This window comes from Nycticebus coucang, chromosome 22, assembly GCF_027406575.1.
Source record: "Nycticebus coucang isolate mNycCou1 chromosome 22, mNycCou1.pri, whole genome shotgun sequence".
Taxonomy (NCBI): domain Eukaryota; kingdom Metazoa; phylum Chordata; class Mammalia; order Primates; family Lorisidae; genus Nycticebus; species Nycticebus coucang.
Window position 1 is genome coordinate 60,828,171 of NC_069801.1, and position 16,641 is coordinate 60,844,811.

General features: G+C 44.3%; 1 protein-coding gene across 2 annotated transcripts in view; it reads left to right on the forward strand.

The window, feature by feature from the left end:
- The window catches only part of PGM1 (phosphoglucomutase 1), a 77,139-nt gene that overhangs the window by 41,582 nt on the left and 18,916 nt on the right, over positions 1 to 16,641 (forward strand). For both annotated transcript variants that reach the window (XM_053575003.1, XM_053575004.1), the window contains exons 5-7: positions 2,633 to 2,823; positions 5,345 to 5,499; positions 7,022 to 7,137. In XM_053575003.1, coding sequence (XP_053430978.1) covers positions 2,633 to 2,823; positions 5,345 to 5,499; positions 7,022 to 7,137 — 462 coding nt within the window. The remainder of the gene's footprint in view (positions 1 to 2,632; positions 2,824 to 5,344; positions 5,500 to 7,021; positions 7,138 to 16,641) is intronic.

The following is a 16,641-nucleotide window of genomic DNA, read 5'->3' on the forward strand; positions in this document are numbered from 1 at the left end:
TTGCTGCATGTGGTGAACACTGTCCTGCCCCCTGAGCCCCACTAACTGCCTTCACTGGCTCCGTGCAGGGGCAGGCTGAGCATTAAACTCAGGAACCACGTGCGGGCTGTGGGCTTCCTTTGCTCCCTTCTGGTCTGCGAGGTCAGGCCAGTAGAGACGGCAGCCCTCGCTGGGACCCAGGACCTGGTGGCTTCCTCAGCACTCACAGTGTCTGTACCAGGGTGTCTATGGGCCGCATGATGAGTTTTTGAGGACTGTTTTGCTTCTCTGTGGCGTCAGATATCACGAAAAGTACACAGGGACTTTTTTGTTTTGTTCATGAGCTCATTAGTGTTTGCGTATTTGATGTGTGGCCCAAGACAACTCTTATTCTTTCATTTTATGGCAGAGGAAAAAAAAAAGGTTGGACACCCCTAGTCTATGTGTGTGTGTAATTGAGAATTTTAGAAACTTTGAGTGGCAAGGATTCTCCGTTGTGTGGGAATCCACACGTGTCTACCTGGCTGGGGAAGGCTTTCTGCCTGGCATTTGAACCCTCTCAGTGCTGTTTGGGGCTTCCTGTGACACTACAAACTGCAGCTGGAAAATCTCCTAATGGGCTGAAATTTTCTCCCCTTGGATCCTGGCTGCCCTTGGAGTCCCCAGTTCCTTATTCAGACAAAGCAGTTCTTTTTTTTTTTTTTTTTGAGACAGAGCCTCAAGCTGTTGCCCTGGGTAGAGTGCTGTGGGGTCACAGCTCACAGCCACCTCTAACGCCTGGGCTCAAGCAATTCTCCTGCCTCCACCTCCCAAGTAGCTAGGAATACAGATGCCCACCACAATGCCCAGCTATTTTTTGGTTGCAGCCATCATTGTTGTTTGGCAGGCCAGGGCTGGATTTGAACCCACCAGTTCTGGTGTATGTGGCTGGCACCTTAGCCGCTTGAGCCACAGGTGCCGAGCTCAGACAAAGCAGTTCTGTCATTGTAAACTGTTCAGCAGATATGTATGGGAACCTGCCACTTGTGGGCTTGAGGAATAGCAGGGAGTTGGCGGATGACTTCTAAGAGTTTGAGGAACACTGGGAACCTCTGGGGACATGAGGTGGATAAATACCAACCATTGCCAGGCCAACAAAATGAGAGACTCTCAGGTAGTTTCTCTGGGGTTGGAAAAAGGCATCATTTGACTAGAAGTATCCAGAATGGTTTCCTGGAAGAAGTGGCAGTTTTTCATGAAACTCAGCTTTTATGAAAGAAAGACCTAGGGTAATAGAAATTAAGCAATGATTATCCCCAGTGGAAGCAGTGGCTGTAACAGAGATGCAAAGGTTTAAAAACAGAGGCCCTGTGAGGGGATGAGGTGAGCCTGGGCTGGCTGGAGAGGACGGCTTTTACGGGGGTATTGGCTGAGAGACGCTGGTCAGGAAACAGTTCTCTTATTTCACTTGCCTCCGATTCTGTGCCCCGCCCAGCCCTGGCTGTCCAATCTCACTTTGTGGTGTGTCAATAACCTGCTTAACGTGGGCCTGGGGGGGGGGCGACGCATCTGCAGTGTCCGACTCTGCATGGAACGTGCCGGGGTCAGAACCTTCCCGGAAGGGTGCTCATTCTCAGCATCTTTGAGACGCGCACTCTTGGTACACAAAATGTCCTTGTAAACATTTAGCACTGGTTTCTCCTGTCACTTGTTACTGTTGTGGATTTTGGTTTGTATTGTTTTGACCGGTTGATCAGATTTAAGAGCTCTGAATCCCAGCCCCCCACTTCTACTAGCTGTGTAAGTTTGGGCAAATATCTTTATCTCATAACACCAACATTATTATCCCCAAGTTGGAAGTAATAATCATAATGTAAACTTCAAAACATGTGTGCCAGGTGTCATTGTCATGCTGCTTTTCTTTTTTTTTTTTTTTTTTGAGATAGTCTCATGCTGTCCCCCTGGGTAGAGTGCTATGGCATCATGGCTCACAGCAACCTCCAACTCTTGGGCTCAAGCCATCCTCTTGTCTCAGTTTTTCTGTGTTTAGTACAGATGGGATCTTGATTTTTGCTCAGGCTGATCTCAAACCAGGAGCTCAAGCAATCCACCCACCTGGGCCTTCCAGAGTGCTGGGATTCCAGGCCCAGCTGCTGGCCCAGCCCCCTTGTCAAGCTTCTTATCTATTAACTCATCTAATCCTCTCATCAACCCTGATAGGTTATGATCCCCATTTTGCAAGTCAGAGAGACTGAGGCACAGAATGATTAAATAACTTTCCCCAAATCGTACAACCAGTGATTGGCAGAGGTAGGATCTGAACTGAGGCTCTCTGATTGCAGAGTCCAGGCACTTAAATGCTGAGCTCGCACACCTTCTGGGTCCTTATGAGAACAGAGTGAGAAGATGGCACAGCTGTGCCGTGGGGTTGTAGCAACAGCTCCCTTCCTGTCCTTGCTGCTCTCCTGGAGCCCTCGTCTTCTCCAGCCTAATCCCTTCTGTGGGGCCTTCTTCCCCGGCAGACGTTGCTCTCCCAGCCCCCGACTTGAGTGAGTCTCACTGTCACTTAGGCTTCTCTACCCCCCAAGACACTGACCTCACCCACCAATCTCACAGGCTTTGGAAAGTTCTATTTTCTCATTCTCCACAAACTTCTATTTTGTGCTTTCTACAGTCGTGGGGCCATATGTAAAGAAGATCCTCTGTGAAGAGCTCGGCGCCCCTGCAAACTCGGCAGTGAACTGCATCCCTCTGGAGGACTTTGGAGGCCACCACCCTGACCCCAACCTCACCTACGCAGCCGAGCTGGTGGAGACCATGAAGTCAGGAGAGCATGATTTTGGGGCTGCCTTTGATGGAGATGGGGTACGTACAGGTGCATTTAAGTGAGTTCTGATGCAGGCTGCCTGATCTGGCAGATGGGGAGAAACATGACTGCTGGTACCAGGCCCTGGGAGTGGCTGTCTGAGGTCCTTCCTGTACCCAAGGTCGGGATTAAGTTGTTAAAAGACTGTCAGGAACAGAAATAAGAGTCACTGGAATGTCACCATGTGTTTGATTTCAGCTATCCACATCTGCCAGGAGGGGCAGGTGACTAGGCTGCAGTCATGATGTAGGGTCAGGTAGTTCCTGAGCTGTTGGGTTCTAGACACCTGTCCTAAAAACAGGTTTCTGCTCTCAGCCGGCAGCTGGCTACTTGTTTAATTTCTGGAAAAGGTTTTGGTCTCATTCATTCATTCATTCAGATTAGCTAAATGTTGTAACCGTAATTTTGTATTCTATATGAAGATAATAGTGAAAGAATTAACATTTTATTCCTTTTCTACAATTAAATTTTTATAAACAAGCTGTTTTATTTACATTGGTGACTATGAGGTCTGACAATTGAGTTTGAACTTATCCTAGAAAAAGTGGTACACACCTCACTGCTAAATATCACTAGGTAGGCTTAAAGCAGCGATTCTCAACCTGTGGGTCGTGACCCACAGGAACTATATTAAAGGGTTGTGGCATTAGGTAGATTGAGAACCCCTGCAAAGGTTCGCCCCTTGGGAAGCTCTGCACTGAGGCCAGTGACTAGTCAGCCTTAGTGCTTCAAAGCAACTTTGGAAGTCTTTTTTTTTTTTGCAGGTTTTGTCTGGGGCTGGGTTTGAACCTGCCACCTCCGGCTTATGGTGCCCTACTCCTTTGAGCCGCAGGTGCTGCCCTATTTTGGAAGTCTTTTTCTGGAATGACCATCAGAGCTGTTGTCATACAGCACAAAAACACACACCAACAATAATAAACACCATTCAGCCAGACACTACCACACATCACCACAAAGACAGCTATGAGACGCTGATATACCAGGATTATGAAACCTTACACGGTATTTTGTTCAGAGCTGCCGATGTACGCACACCATGGCAAGTTCACAAACTTAATTGTCAGACCTTATATGCCAATAGCTCTAATGGTCATTCCGGAAAGATTTCTAAAATTGCTTTGAAGTGTAGACCAGGCTCTGGTGTCAGTGCATAGCTTCCCGAGGTGAGTGCTTAGAAGGTGACCACAGTGATATTCAGCAACCAGGCGTGTAGTACTTTTTCTAGAATGAGTTCGCGAACTTAATTATCAGGCCTCCTATGTCACAGACAAAGAAGAGATGTGTCTTAGAGTTGTATCCCTGGAGTCTCACAGATTGTAGGCACTGTACACGTTTATTTAGTTGAAGAAATATTCTTGTTGTTGCTGATTTTTTACCATCAGCTAGAATCCACTATTTCCTGAAAAACAATTTTTCCCTAATCAAAATTTTGGGAAATTGAAGGATTCCTAGCAGACAGTATTTTGCAATGTACGTGCTGGGTGTGAGAGTGTGGCTGTGTGCCAGGCACTGGCACCAGTGAAGGTGGCAGGTGTTCTGTTGAGTCCAGCACCCCATGATTCATGAGGCTTTTCTTAAAGAAATCTGCCTTTCGGGCGGTGCCTGTGGCTCAGTGGGTAGGGCGCCAGCCCCGTATACCAAGGGTGGCAGGTTTGAACCCAGCCCTGCCCAAACTGCAACAAAAAAATAGCAGGGTGTTATGGTGGGCCCCCGTAGTCCCAGCTATTCAGGAGGCTGAGGCAAGAGAATTGCCTAAGCTCAGGAGTTAGAGGTTGCTGTGAGCTGTGTGACACCACAGCACTCCACCGAGGGCCACAAAGTGAGACTCTTTCTCTACAAAAAAAAGAAGAAGAAGAAAGAAATCTGCCTTTATTCCTCAAAAGGATGCCTGGTGGACCTACCAAACTGTGTGAAGCTGGTGCCAGGGGAGAACATGATGACTCCCCTCCCCTGGTTCCAGAGCGTGGGAAGGGTCTGGGAGCCCAGCACTAGCTCCCAAGGTCTTCGTACTCTAATTGAAAATGGTTTTAACTCTTTGGCCCAAATGTACTGTGTAAACCCATTAAAAATAAAATCCAGAGTTAAAAACCCAGTATAAGTAAATCTGTCAGTTTTAAATTTTATGAAACTCCCATGGAAGATAGTTGGTTTTCTTACAGTTTGATAAAAAGTCTTCCTTTGGTTAACATAGCCTTCACGGCATTTTCTTAGTTATTGTGTTAAGACATTTATATTCTACGCCCAGTAAATTTCACATGTACCCTTGTAAGATGCACCATAGGTGTGGTCCCAACAATTACTCTCCCTCCACCCATCCTCCCCGCTCCCCTTCCCTCCCTCTGCCCTTTCCCCTTCTTCTTGGGCTATAATTGGGTTATAGCTTTCTTATGAAATTGGTTTCATAGTAAGACATTGTATCTAAAACCAACACATTGTACCCCATGATTACATTAATGTACACAGCTACGATTTAATTAACAAAAAAAAATAGTCTTCCTTTGAATCTTCTTCCCCCACTAGGATCGGAACATGATTCTTGGCAAGCATGGGTTTTTCGTGAACCCCTCAGACTCTGTGGCTGTCATTGCTGCCAACATCGTCAGCATTCCATATTTCCAGCAGACAGGGGTCCATGGCTTTGCACGAAGCATGCCCACCAGTGGTGCCCTGGACCGGTAGGTCTCACCTTCCCCTTGGCCCTCCCATCTCGGGCTGTCCTGGTCCTCCCCACGCCCCACCGTGTCTGGCACGCGTCCTTCCCTTTCAGCACAGGCACGTGGTGCCTGGTATGTGCTGAGTGGTTCTCGTGTGGGGGAAGGGCGAGCTCCTTTCTAGACCAGACGCTTCCCCCTGTGCTCCTCAGCACCCTGCACCCCCGAACCCCTGGCATATATCACACCATGTTCTGGTTGCCTGTTTGCTTGGCCAGCTGCCCTGCTGGACTGTGCCCCTCCACAGAGAGAGGGTTTCCTTATTCACCACCCTAGACGCTGCCTGACCATGGTGTCCCTGGCACATAACGCACGCAGCATTTTTAAAAAATGAACGAATGTTATTGAGTATGTGAATGGGTAGCACTTCCATGTCCTTGAGACGTCCTTTGGAGGACCACTTTCCTTTACAGGACGCACAGGTTTCGGGTGAAAGAACAGACTGAAGTGACTTTAGATCACATGTAGATCACCCAGGCACACACGAACACAGTGAATGTTCATTGGTGCAAAATCTAAACAGAAAGTTCAAATAGGTTAAAAAAAAATTTACATTCAGTTTTTATGAGATAGAAATCAGTGAGGATAAAGAGTTGGTGTCTCAGATTCTGATGTTGGTGTATTTGTCGTTTATTACCTGTCACTTTGTTCTGCAAAGGCTTTAAGGTGGCTTACGAGATCACATCTGAAAAATTAAATAATAAAAGTAATAAATGACAGATGAGGACTAGGGAAGATACTAATTAATATGTCAGATGCCCAGAAAATGTTTGCTGAATGAAAGAATAAATGAATTAATGAGTAAAAGTTCAGGCCAGAGAAGAGAGTAGACTTATATATCTGGGCTCTTATAGAAACACTTAGTATTCACTGAACGTTACCTTGTCCTAGACACCAAATCCTTTATACGTTTTAATTCTTAGACCAACCCCATGAGGTAAGTGGTGTGTACAACCCCATTTTATTTTATTTAGTTAGTTATTTTGAAACATCTCTGTCACCCAGCTAGAGTGCAGTGGCATCATCGTAGCTTACTGCAACCTCAAACTCCTGGACTCAAGTGATTCTCCTGCCTCAGTATCCCAAGTAGCTGGGACTATAAGTGTGTGCTTTGATGCCCGGGTAATTTTTCTTTCTTTCTTTTTCTTTTTATTTTTTTTTTTGTAGAAAAAAATAGAAACATGGGTTTAAATAGCCTGGAAAACAGCTCTGCATATTTTACTACTGTTGTTTCTTCTAAAATATTAAACTTAGTGTTCTGAATTAATTCTTTCTTCTTCCTCTTCTTCCCCTGCTCTGAATCCACGTAGAATAGCCCATTGTGCACGAGTTTTCTCTTATGATTTCCCACCAGTCTTAGAATTATGTGCACCTTTGAGTTGTGCTAAATGGGACCCTTGATCACAATCACATTGCCCTTTTCCATCCCCACGTGGCCATGCCGACAGGCCTGCTGTGATGTAACTTTGATTTCATGCCTTTCAAGGGTGGCTAATGCTACAAAGATCGCTTTGTATGAGACCCCAACTGGCTGGAAGTTTTTTGGGAATTTGATGGATGCAGGCAAACTGTCTCTCTGTGGAGAGGAGAGCTTCGGGACGGGTAAGTCCACTCGCAACTGCTGCTTCCAGGGAACGCTTAGCCTGCTGAGGGGGCACTGGAATAGAACAGTGGCTGATGGATGGTCTTAAATCAAGACACAGTTACGTAGGACCATCCTGAGGAAGGGCATGCATCCGAACAGCACATTCAGCCAGGAGCGCTCTCCGACTTTCAGACGATCACAGCTACAGAGACAGGAAGTTTGGGGGCCTCCCTGGGGCACCTGGCCGTCAGGTCTGCAGGGATTTAAACAGTGATAAACATATTTTTCTTCCCTCAGTGGTCAAGGAAACCTTTATAAATGTTTTCGTTTCTGGGAAGAAATAGGATGGAAGGAGTGCATTTCTATTTTTGTTTAAGAGAGGATGTCGACACAGTGTTAAATCCTTCTTTTTCATAGGCCCAAGTTTTCTGTAGCAACAATTTATGATTTTCAAGGTTAAATGAAGGAAGACCAGGAAGGTGGAACTAACTTGCTGGGTGATGGAGAAATCGGATTATGTTCTATGAGGGTGCGTGTGTGATTGTCAGGCGGTGAAGAGGGGAGCGCCTCTCCTCAGGGTTACCTGAGGCGCTCAGGGCAGTCTCTGCGCTCTCTCCCCCCGAACCCCCTCCCCGCCCCTTCCGCACACTGCCCTGAACTCCTGCGGCTTCACTGCCTACATCACTCTCTTCGCTACACACCTATTGAGAGGTGTGGCTCATTCCCATGTCTTGGCTTCCAGCCAGATTGCCAGGTCCTTAAGTGGCCACATCTCTTCTGTTCTCTCTACTTAATATTCTGAAGTAAAAGGACTGATTTTCTTGGCCCTTCAGTACTGTCACTCCTTAGCAAAGAAAAGATCAGAACCAAGCATTCCCTCAGCCTTGCAGGTCAGCCCAGTCCACGCCGAGTTACACAAAACAGAGTACGGACCCCGTTGCTTTCCTGCGAGCCTGGAGGTGGGGTGTGTAGAACGAGCTGGTAAATCTGAGGCACAGATTTACTAAGTTCTAAGCAATTTAATATCCTTGAGAGAGTGGCAGTGTTTTTTGGCAGTAAATTGACTTGCTAAAATTGGAAGGTATTAAGGATGGAGGAGTCTTGGGGCTGAGCGATGCCCACAGTGGAGGCAGGCCGTGTCCCAAAGCGTGAGTCTTTGATCAGCGATCACCATGCCGTGTCCCAAAGCTCAAGTCTTTGATCAGCGATCACCATGCCGTGTCCAAAAGCTCGAGTCTTTGATCAGCAATCACCATGCCGTGTCCCAAAGCTCGAGTCTTTGATCAGTGATCATCATGCCGTGTCTGAAAGCTCGAGTCTTTGATCAGTGATCACCATGCCGTGTCCCAAAGCTCGAGTCTTTGATCAGCGATCACCATGCCATGTCCCAAAGCTCGAGTCTTTGATCAGCGATCACCATGTTATGTACCAAAGCTCAAGTCTTTGATCAGCGATCACCATGCCGTGTCTGAAAGCTCAAGTCTTTGATCAGTGATCACCATACCGTGTCCCAAAGCTCGAGTCTTTGATCAGCGATCACCATGTTATGTCCCAAAGCTCGAGTCTTTGATCAGCGATCACCATGCCATGTCCCAAAGCTCGAGTCTTTGATCAGCGATCACCATACCGTGTCCCAAAGCTCAAGTCTTTGATCAGTGATCACCATGCCGTGTCCCAAAGCTCGAGTCTTTGATCAGCGATCACCATACCGTGTCCCAAAGCTCGAGTCTTTGATCAGCGATCACCATGTTATGTCCCAAAGCTCGAGTCTTTGATCAGCGATCACCATGTTACGTCCCAAAGCTCGAGTCTTGATCAGCGATCACCATACCGTGTCCCAAAGCTCGAGTCTTGATCAGCGATCACCATACCGTGTCCCAAAGCTCGAGTCTTGATCAGCGATCACCAGGTCACACTGTTCAGTCCTTTCCTCCGTCACACGGTGTTGATGGCGCTTCAGTCCGAGGGATGCTCCACAAATGCCCCGTGAGCTGTGAGGTGGTTTCTTCTCTGAGATCCCCCACCCAGTGTCGTCTAGCCCAGGCTTAGTATTAGTTAGCTTTCCTCACATCACAGATGGGGGTGTCTCTGAGGGCAGGCACTGTGCCTCCCGTACCTGTGTCGGTGCTGAGCATGGGTCCCCAAGCGTGTGGCTGTGCAGAAGAGTATTAGTTCCACGAGAGGGCTCTGGGACACCTGGAGCAACCTCTTTATCTGGGGTGTTCACAATGACATGAACATTTAAAGATTCTGGAACATTCTACACTAAGGAATCTTGTTAGTAAAGGTTTCCCCAAACATAGTTAACCATGATATATATTTTAAAAAATACATACAGTATTTTAAAATAGCTGGGCATTGTGGCGGGCACCTATAGTCCCAGCTACTCGGGAAGATAAGGGAAGAGAATCGCCTCTGCCCAGGAGTTGGAGTTTGCTATGAGCTGTGATGCCATAGCACTCTACCGAGGGCAATAAAGTGAGACTCTGTCTCTACAAAAATAAATAAAAATACATACTGTAACACCTTGTCGCACAGACCCGTGTGGAACTAAGTAAAAGCCCCAGATGCTGACTGGCTGGGAACAGGCCCAATGACAGGACGGCTGGGGCCACTCCTGTCTCACACAGCTGCCTTCCAGTGCTCACGGCAGCCCTCAGACCCTTCCTCTCCTGGCTCCGTCCCTGCTTCTCCCGGTGGCTCCTCATCTCACATTTTTCTTAGAGCCAGCTCCAGGCTGGCTTTGACGCTCACAATGCCCCCGTGGAAGGTGGTGGCTGGAACTGAACCCCCAGGCTGGGGTCAGCCTGCCACATGACGAGCAGGGCGGATGAGTGTTCCAGTGGGCTGGGCACTGCACTTTTCTTTATGTAACTTTCACGATGTTAGCTTTTAGGACATTTCATAATATTATTTATGTAAGATTGTAGATAATTAAACCCTTAAAGTTTTTACCTGGACGCATTTGTCAAGCAAAGTCCCCTGTGTTATATTTGTAGAATTGATTTCTTTGAACCCTAGAGCATTAGACTTTAGGCTATTCCTTGTTAACGTTTACAATGTGATTTAACCTAGTGCCAACCATGGTTTTATCTTCCCTTTGATATATTTTATATCCAAATAGAGAATGTATCATGAGAATAACCCACAAGTTCTTTCTTTTTTTTTTATTATTAAATCATAGCTGTGTACACTAATGCAATCATGGGGCACCATGCACTGGTTTTATATACAATTTGAAATATTTTCATCACACTGGTGAACATAGCCTTCCTGGCATTTTCTTACTTATTGTGTTAAGACATTTATAGTCTACATTTAATAAGTTTCACATGCACCCTTGTAAGATGCACCGTAGGTGTGGTCCCACCAATCACCCTCCCTCCACCCATCCTCAAGTTCTTTCTTTCTCTGAAGAAAGAAAATATTATTGAGTAATATTTCTGAGATCAACATTTATAAAACGGGGCTGCTCAGCCATGTTGTTCCCACAGTTGTGAACAAGTAACTGCAGCTGAGCTTCTTTAACTGAATTCCTGGTCTCGCTATTTATAGAACAGTAACTTTCCACCTGTTACGCCCCTTGCTGGGAATGCTTGCAATGGTTCCTTTATAGAGTTTCTCAGCATGGATGTTAGTGATTTTGTGACTTTTAAAATACAAATATAAATATTTGCATTCTGCAGGTCACATGAGTGAAGGGCACTTTATTTCTGTATTTTGATAGCTGAGGCAATTTCTCAGGAAGCCTCCTGGACCTTTCAGAGCAGGTCAAACACCTGCTCACTGGCTTACAGGGCACCTCTAACCACCCTCCATGGCACACACTGTGGTTGTGACTTTACAGTTATTTATGATTATTTGATGAATGTCTGTCGCTTCACGAGACTGTAAGTCCCTGAGGACAGAGATCTTACTTTTCTCATTCTCCATTGTATCCCGAGAGCCTCCCGAGGACCACAGCGTAGAAGAGGTGCTTAGTCAAGGTTTGTTGAGTGAGTGAATGAGCACTGTTCACTCAGCACCTTCCGCTTAGACAAACAGAACTCTGCTATGGGAAAGAACTTTAAAAGTCATCTGATGTCCTGTCCTGCATGGCACAGGAGCCGTGAGCAGCTGGTCAGTGCTTTCCTGCTTTCCCCGCACCTCAGTGCAGAGTCCTCAGCTCACCTCTCTCAGCAGCCTAGGACTCCTCTGAGGACTTGACATACTCCCCCTGAGCAGTCCAGGGTCTCTGAGAAGAAATGAACTTCTACAAAAGAAAAGTTAAGTGCACAGAGGTGCAGAAGGAGTCGGACTTCACAAGGGCTGGCTCACCTGGCGAAGCCGGTGTTGAAGGAGGAGCCCGTGCAGTGGAGACACGCCTTCCTCTGAGGTCCTCACACCCACAGAGGCTGGAACATCTCTTCAGATGTCAGCGTTACAAACTCAGGGGAGAAATGTGTTCTGTTAGGAAGTCAGAGTGGGGGCGCCATCAAGGCAGGGGTGTGTGTTGTTGGGGTAACCCCATGGGACAAAACTGGTTCCCTCCTAACTGTGGGTGACAGTGACGGAGGGCAAAGTGTCAATTCTGTCCTACCTCGGACTTGTTGGGACATTGGAAGTAAGGTCACTGAATGACGTAGAGTGCCACTGCTTTTGAGACTCTTCCCGAGGAAAATAGGGGCCTTGAGCAAGAGGGTTAGGAAACCGCGTGGAAGATGAGTGTGGTTTCTCAGGGAGATACACTGGTAAATTATGATCTGGCCTGGTCCAGAAGTGAGCAATATCTTTTCCCTGTCCTGTCTTTCAAAAGTTCTAGTGATAACACAGCATACAGTAGTCCCAACTTTTAGAAATATAGCATTCGTGTTTCATAGATTTCTTTTAATCTTGATTTCTTACAAAAAGTCCTTCATGTTGATGCTTCTTTGCGTGGTTCCATCCTCAGACGTTTATTGAACTTTGTATCCTGGACTCTGGGTTAGACTCTGCAGACACATTGGCAGGCACGGCCTCCTCATGGAACACTCCATGGGTTTCCATCTGGGGAAGGAGTCAGACCCCGGCCAGGTGATTGCAAGTGTGCAAGATTAAGGTGAAGTGTGGGCACTTAGGCAGCCTTACACTCAGGGAACCTAACCGGTTCTGGGGTGTAAGGCATCCAGCTTTCTATTCTGTTCTCTGCCCATCCATTTCCCTGCAGGTAAAGCCCCCAGGGAAGGTTGTACTAGGTCCCATGCCTGGTGAGGTCCCAGACAGAATGCTCCAGTAGAGCTGAGCTTGTGCCCTTATAACCAACTCCACTGGACTGTTGCCTGTATCTGTCTCCTCCACTTGTCTGTCTGAGCCCTCTGTGAGGGCAGGAGACATGCCTTACTCACCTTGGTATTTTCTTTTCTTTTTATTTTTTTAACTTTATTCAAATTAATGAGGATACAATATTTAGGTTACATTGTTCTCACTTCCAGAGAGATCCTCATGCCCCTCCCTCCTGCCATACATCCTCCCCTGACCCCCTCCCACTTCCTTCTACCCCCGAACTGGACTATAATAGTGTTTTATTGTTCTTAGGAACATGTAATTATTCATGTATTGATTTCATATAAATATGAATATGGCATACATTGGATATTTATTTTTCCATTTTTGTGATACTTTACTAAGAAGAATGTATTTCAACTCCATCCAGGTGAATTTAAAAGATGTAAAGGCTTTTTTAATGGCTGAATAATATTCCATGGTATACATATGCCACAGTTTGTTGATTCATTCATGGGTTGATGGGCACTTAGTTTGCTTCCATGACTTGGCGATTATGAATTGAGTCACAATAAACATTCTAGTGCAAATGTCTTTGTGGTAAAATGATTTTTGTTCTTCTGGGTAGATACCTAATAATGGGATTGTAGTGTCAAATGGAAGGTCTACATTTAGATCTTTGAGGATTCTCCATACTTCTCTCCAAAAGGTCTGTATTAGTTTGCAGTCCCACCAGCAGTGTAGAAGTTTTCCCTTCTCTCCACATCCACGCCAGCATCTGGTGTTTTGGGACTTTGTGATGTGGGCTAATCTTGCTGGGGTTAGGTGATATCTTAGAGTGGTTTTGGTTTGCATTTCTCTGATGACTAAGGATGATGAGCATTTTTTCATGTGTTTCTTGGCCATTAGTCTGTCATCTTCGGATAAGTTTCTGTTCAAATCTCTTGCCCACTTTGAGAGAGGGCTGTTTGCACTTTTCTTATTGTTTAAGTTCTCTGTAGATTCTAGTTATCAGGCCTTTGTCAGATTCATAAGATACAAAAATCTTCTTCCATCCTGAGGGCCATCTGTTTGCTCTATTGTGGTACCCTTAGCTGTGCAAAAGCTTTTTAGCTTGATCAAGTCTCAGTTATTTATTTTTGGTATTGCTACAATTGCTAGGTGGATCTTCCTTATAAAGTTTTTTCCTAGGCCAACACCTTCAAGTGTTTTTCCCCACACTGCCTTTTTATTGTTTCATGTCTTAAATTTAAATCTTTTATCCAGCGAGAATCAATTCTTGTCAATGGTGAGAGGTGCAGGTCCAGTTTCAGTCTTCTGCATGTGGATAACCCGTTCTCCCAACACCATTTATTAAATAATGATTCTTTTCCCCATTGCATGTTTTACATAAAATATTAAATGATGATATGTGGCTGGGTTCATCTCTAGGTTCTCTATCCTACTCCATAGATCTATATCTATTTCTGGCTAGTACAATGCAGTTTTGATCACTGTAGCCTTGTAATATAACCTGAAGTCTGGCAATGTGATGCCTCCAGAACTGTTTTTATTTCAAAGAACTGTATTTGCTATTTTTTTTTCCAGTTCCATATGAATTGAAGTACTATTTTCTCAAGATCCCTAAAGTGTGACATTGGTGCTTTGATGGGGATTGCCTTAAATCTGTAGATTGCTTTGGGTAGTATGGGCATTTTAACAGTGTTGATTCTTCCCAGCCATGAGCATGGTATGTTCTTCCATTTGTTGACATCTATTTCCTTTCTCAAAGTTTCATATTTCTCTTTATAGAGATCTTTCACATCTTTTGTTAGATATATTCCCAGGTATTTCATCTTCTTTGGTGCTATTGTAAAAGGAATAGAGTCTTTGACTTTGTTCTCACCTTGACAATTGTTGGCATATACGAAGGCTACTGATTCGTGGAGATAGATTTTGTAACCTGAGACACTACTATATTCCTTGATCACTTCTAAGAGCTTTGTTGTTTTGTCCCTGGAGTTTTCCAGGTATAAGATTTTGTCATCTGTGAAGAGGGAGAGTTTGACCTCCTCTGCCCCCATTTGGATTCCTTTGATCTCCTTCTCTTGCCTGATTGTGATTGGCTAGGACGTCCAACACTGTGTTAAATAGCAGTGGAGACAGTGGGCATCCTTGTCTGGTTCCAGATTTGAGTGGGAATGCTTTCAGTTTTACTCAATTCAGTATGATACTAGCTGATAATCTCTATCAGCTTAAGGAATGTTCCATCTAAGCCTATTTTCATGAGTGTTTTTATCATGAAAGTATGTTGGATATTGTCAAAAGCCTTTTCTGCATCAATTGAAAAAATCATATGGTCTTTGTTTTTGATTCTATTTATGTGATGTATTATATTTTTAGATTTGCATATATTGAACCAACCTTGTGTCTCTGGGATAAAACCCACTTGATCATGGTGTATAACCTTTTTAATGTGTTGTTGTATTCTGTTTGCTAATATCTTGTTGAATATTTTTGCATCAATATTCACTAGTGATATTGGTCTATAGTTTTCTTTTTTTGTTGGGTCCTTTCCTGGTTGGGGAATCAGGGTGATATTTGCTTCATAGAATGTGTTGGGGAGGATTCCTTCTTTCTCTATATTTTGGAAAAGTTTATGCATTATAGGAACTAGTTCCTCTTTGAAGGTTTGATAGAATTCTGGTGTGAAACCATCTGGTCCAGGGCTTTTCTTTTTGGGGAGATTTTTATAATTGATGCAATTTCAGTACTTGATCTTGGTCTATTCAAGTACTAAGTCTTTTTGTCTGAGTTTTAGAAGGGATTGTGTTTCTAGATATTGGTCCATCTCCTCTACATTTTCATATTTCTGGGAATAGAGTTTTTGTAGTAATTGTTGAGAATCTTTTGTATTTCTGTGGCATCTGTTGTTATTTCACCTTTATCATTTTTGATTGTAGTTTTTAGAGATCTTGTTTTTCTGTTTCTGGTTAATCTAGCCAAGGGTTAATCAATTTTATTAATCTTTTCAAAGAACCAACTTTTTATTTCACTGATCTTCTGAGTAATTCTTTGGTTTTCAATTTCATTTAGTTCTGCTCTAATTTTGGTTATTTCTTTTCTTCTGCTGGGTTTGGGATTAGATTGTTCTTCCTTTTCCGTTTGATTGAGATGGCCCGTTAGGTTGCTGACTTGCTCTCTTTCTATTTTCTTGATGAAGGCATCTAATGCTATGAATTTCCCTCTAAGGACTGCTTTTGCAGTATCCCACAGGTTTTGATAGTTTGTGTCTTCATTATTGTTTTCTTCCAGAAATCTAATGATCTCCTTCTTGATTTTGTCAGTAACCCAGCTATCATTCAGCATAAGGTTATTTAGTTTCCATGACTTTATTTGAGTATGAAGATTTCTGTTGCTATTGAGTTCAACTTCTATTCCATGATGGTCTGAGAAGGTACCGGGGATAATTTCTATACTTTTTATTTTGTTGAGGTTGGCCTTGTGGCCTAAGATACCCCGTTTCCCCAAAAATACGACATCCTCCAAAAATAAGACCTACTTACAGGAAAGATAAGACGTCCCCTGAAAATAAAACCTAACACATCTATGGGAGCACACCTTAAAATAAGACACTGTCTTATTTTCGGGAAAACAGGGTAGGATCAATTTTGGAAGATGATCCATGGGCTGATGAGAAGAATGTGTATTCAGTTTTGTTAGGATCAAGTGTTCTGTAAATGTCTGTTAAGTCCATTTGTTCTAGGGTCTTGTTTAAGTCCATTATTTATTTATTTGTTTAGTTACTACTTGGAGGATCTGTTCAGTACTGCCAATGGTGTATTAAAATCTCCAACTATTTAATAGTGTGGGAAGATATCATATCATTCAGATCAGTTAGGGTTTGTTTTATATATCGAGGAGCATTCTGATAGCATGCATAGATGTATTTCCCTTGACCAGTATGAAGTGTCCATCTTTGTCTTCCATTATTTTTATTGGTTTGAATCCCATTGTATCCACATACAAGATTGCAACCCCAGCTTTTTTCTGCTTTCCATTTGCCTTAAATACCATCGCCCATCCCTTCACCCCGAGTCTTGTTTTATCTTTTGAGGTAAGCTGAGTTTCTTGTAGGCAACAGATATCTAGCCTGAGTTTTTGTATCCAGTCAGCTAGCCTATGCCTATTTATTTATTTATCGCTTATGCCTCTTTAAAGGGGAGTTCAAACCATTCACATAAATTGAGAGAATTGGTAAATGTGGAAGAGTTTTGGTCCTCTTGTTTTTTAGAAGTCTA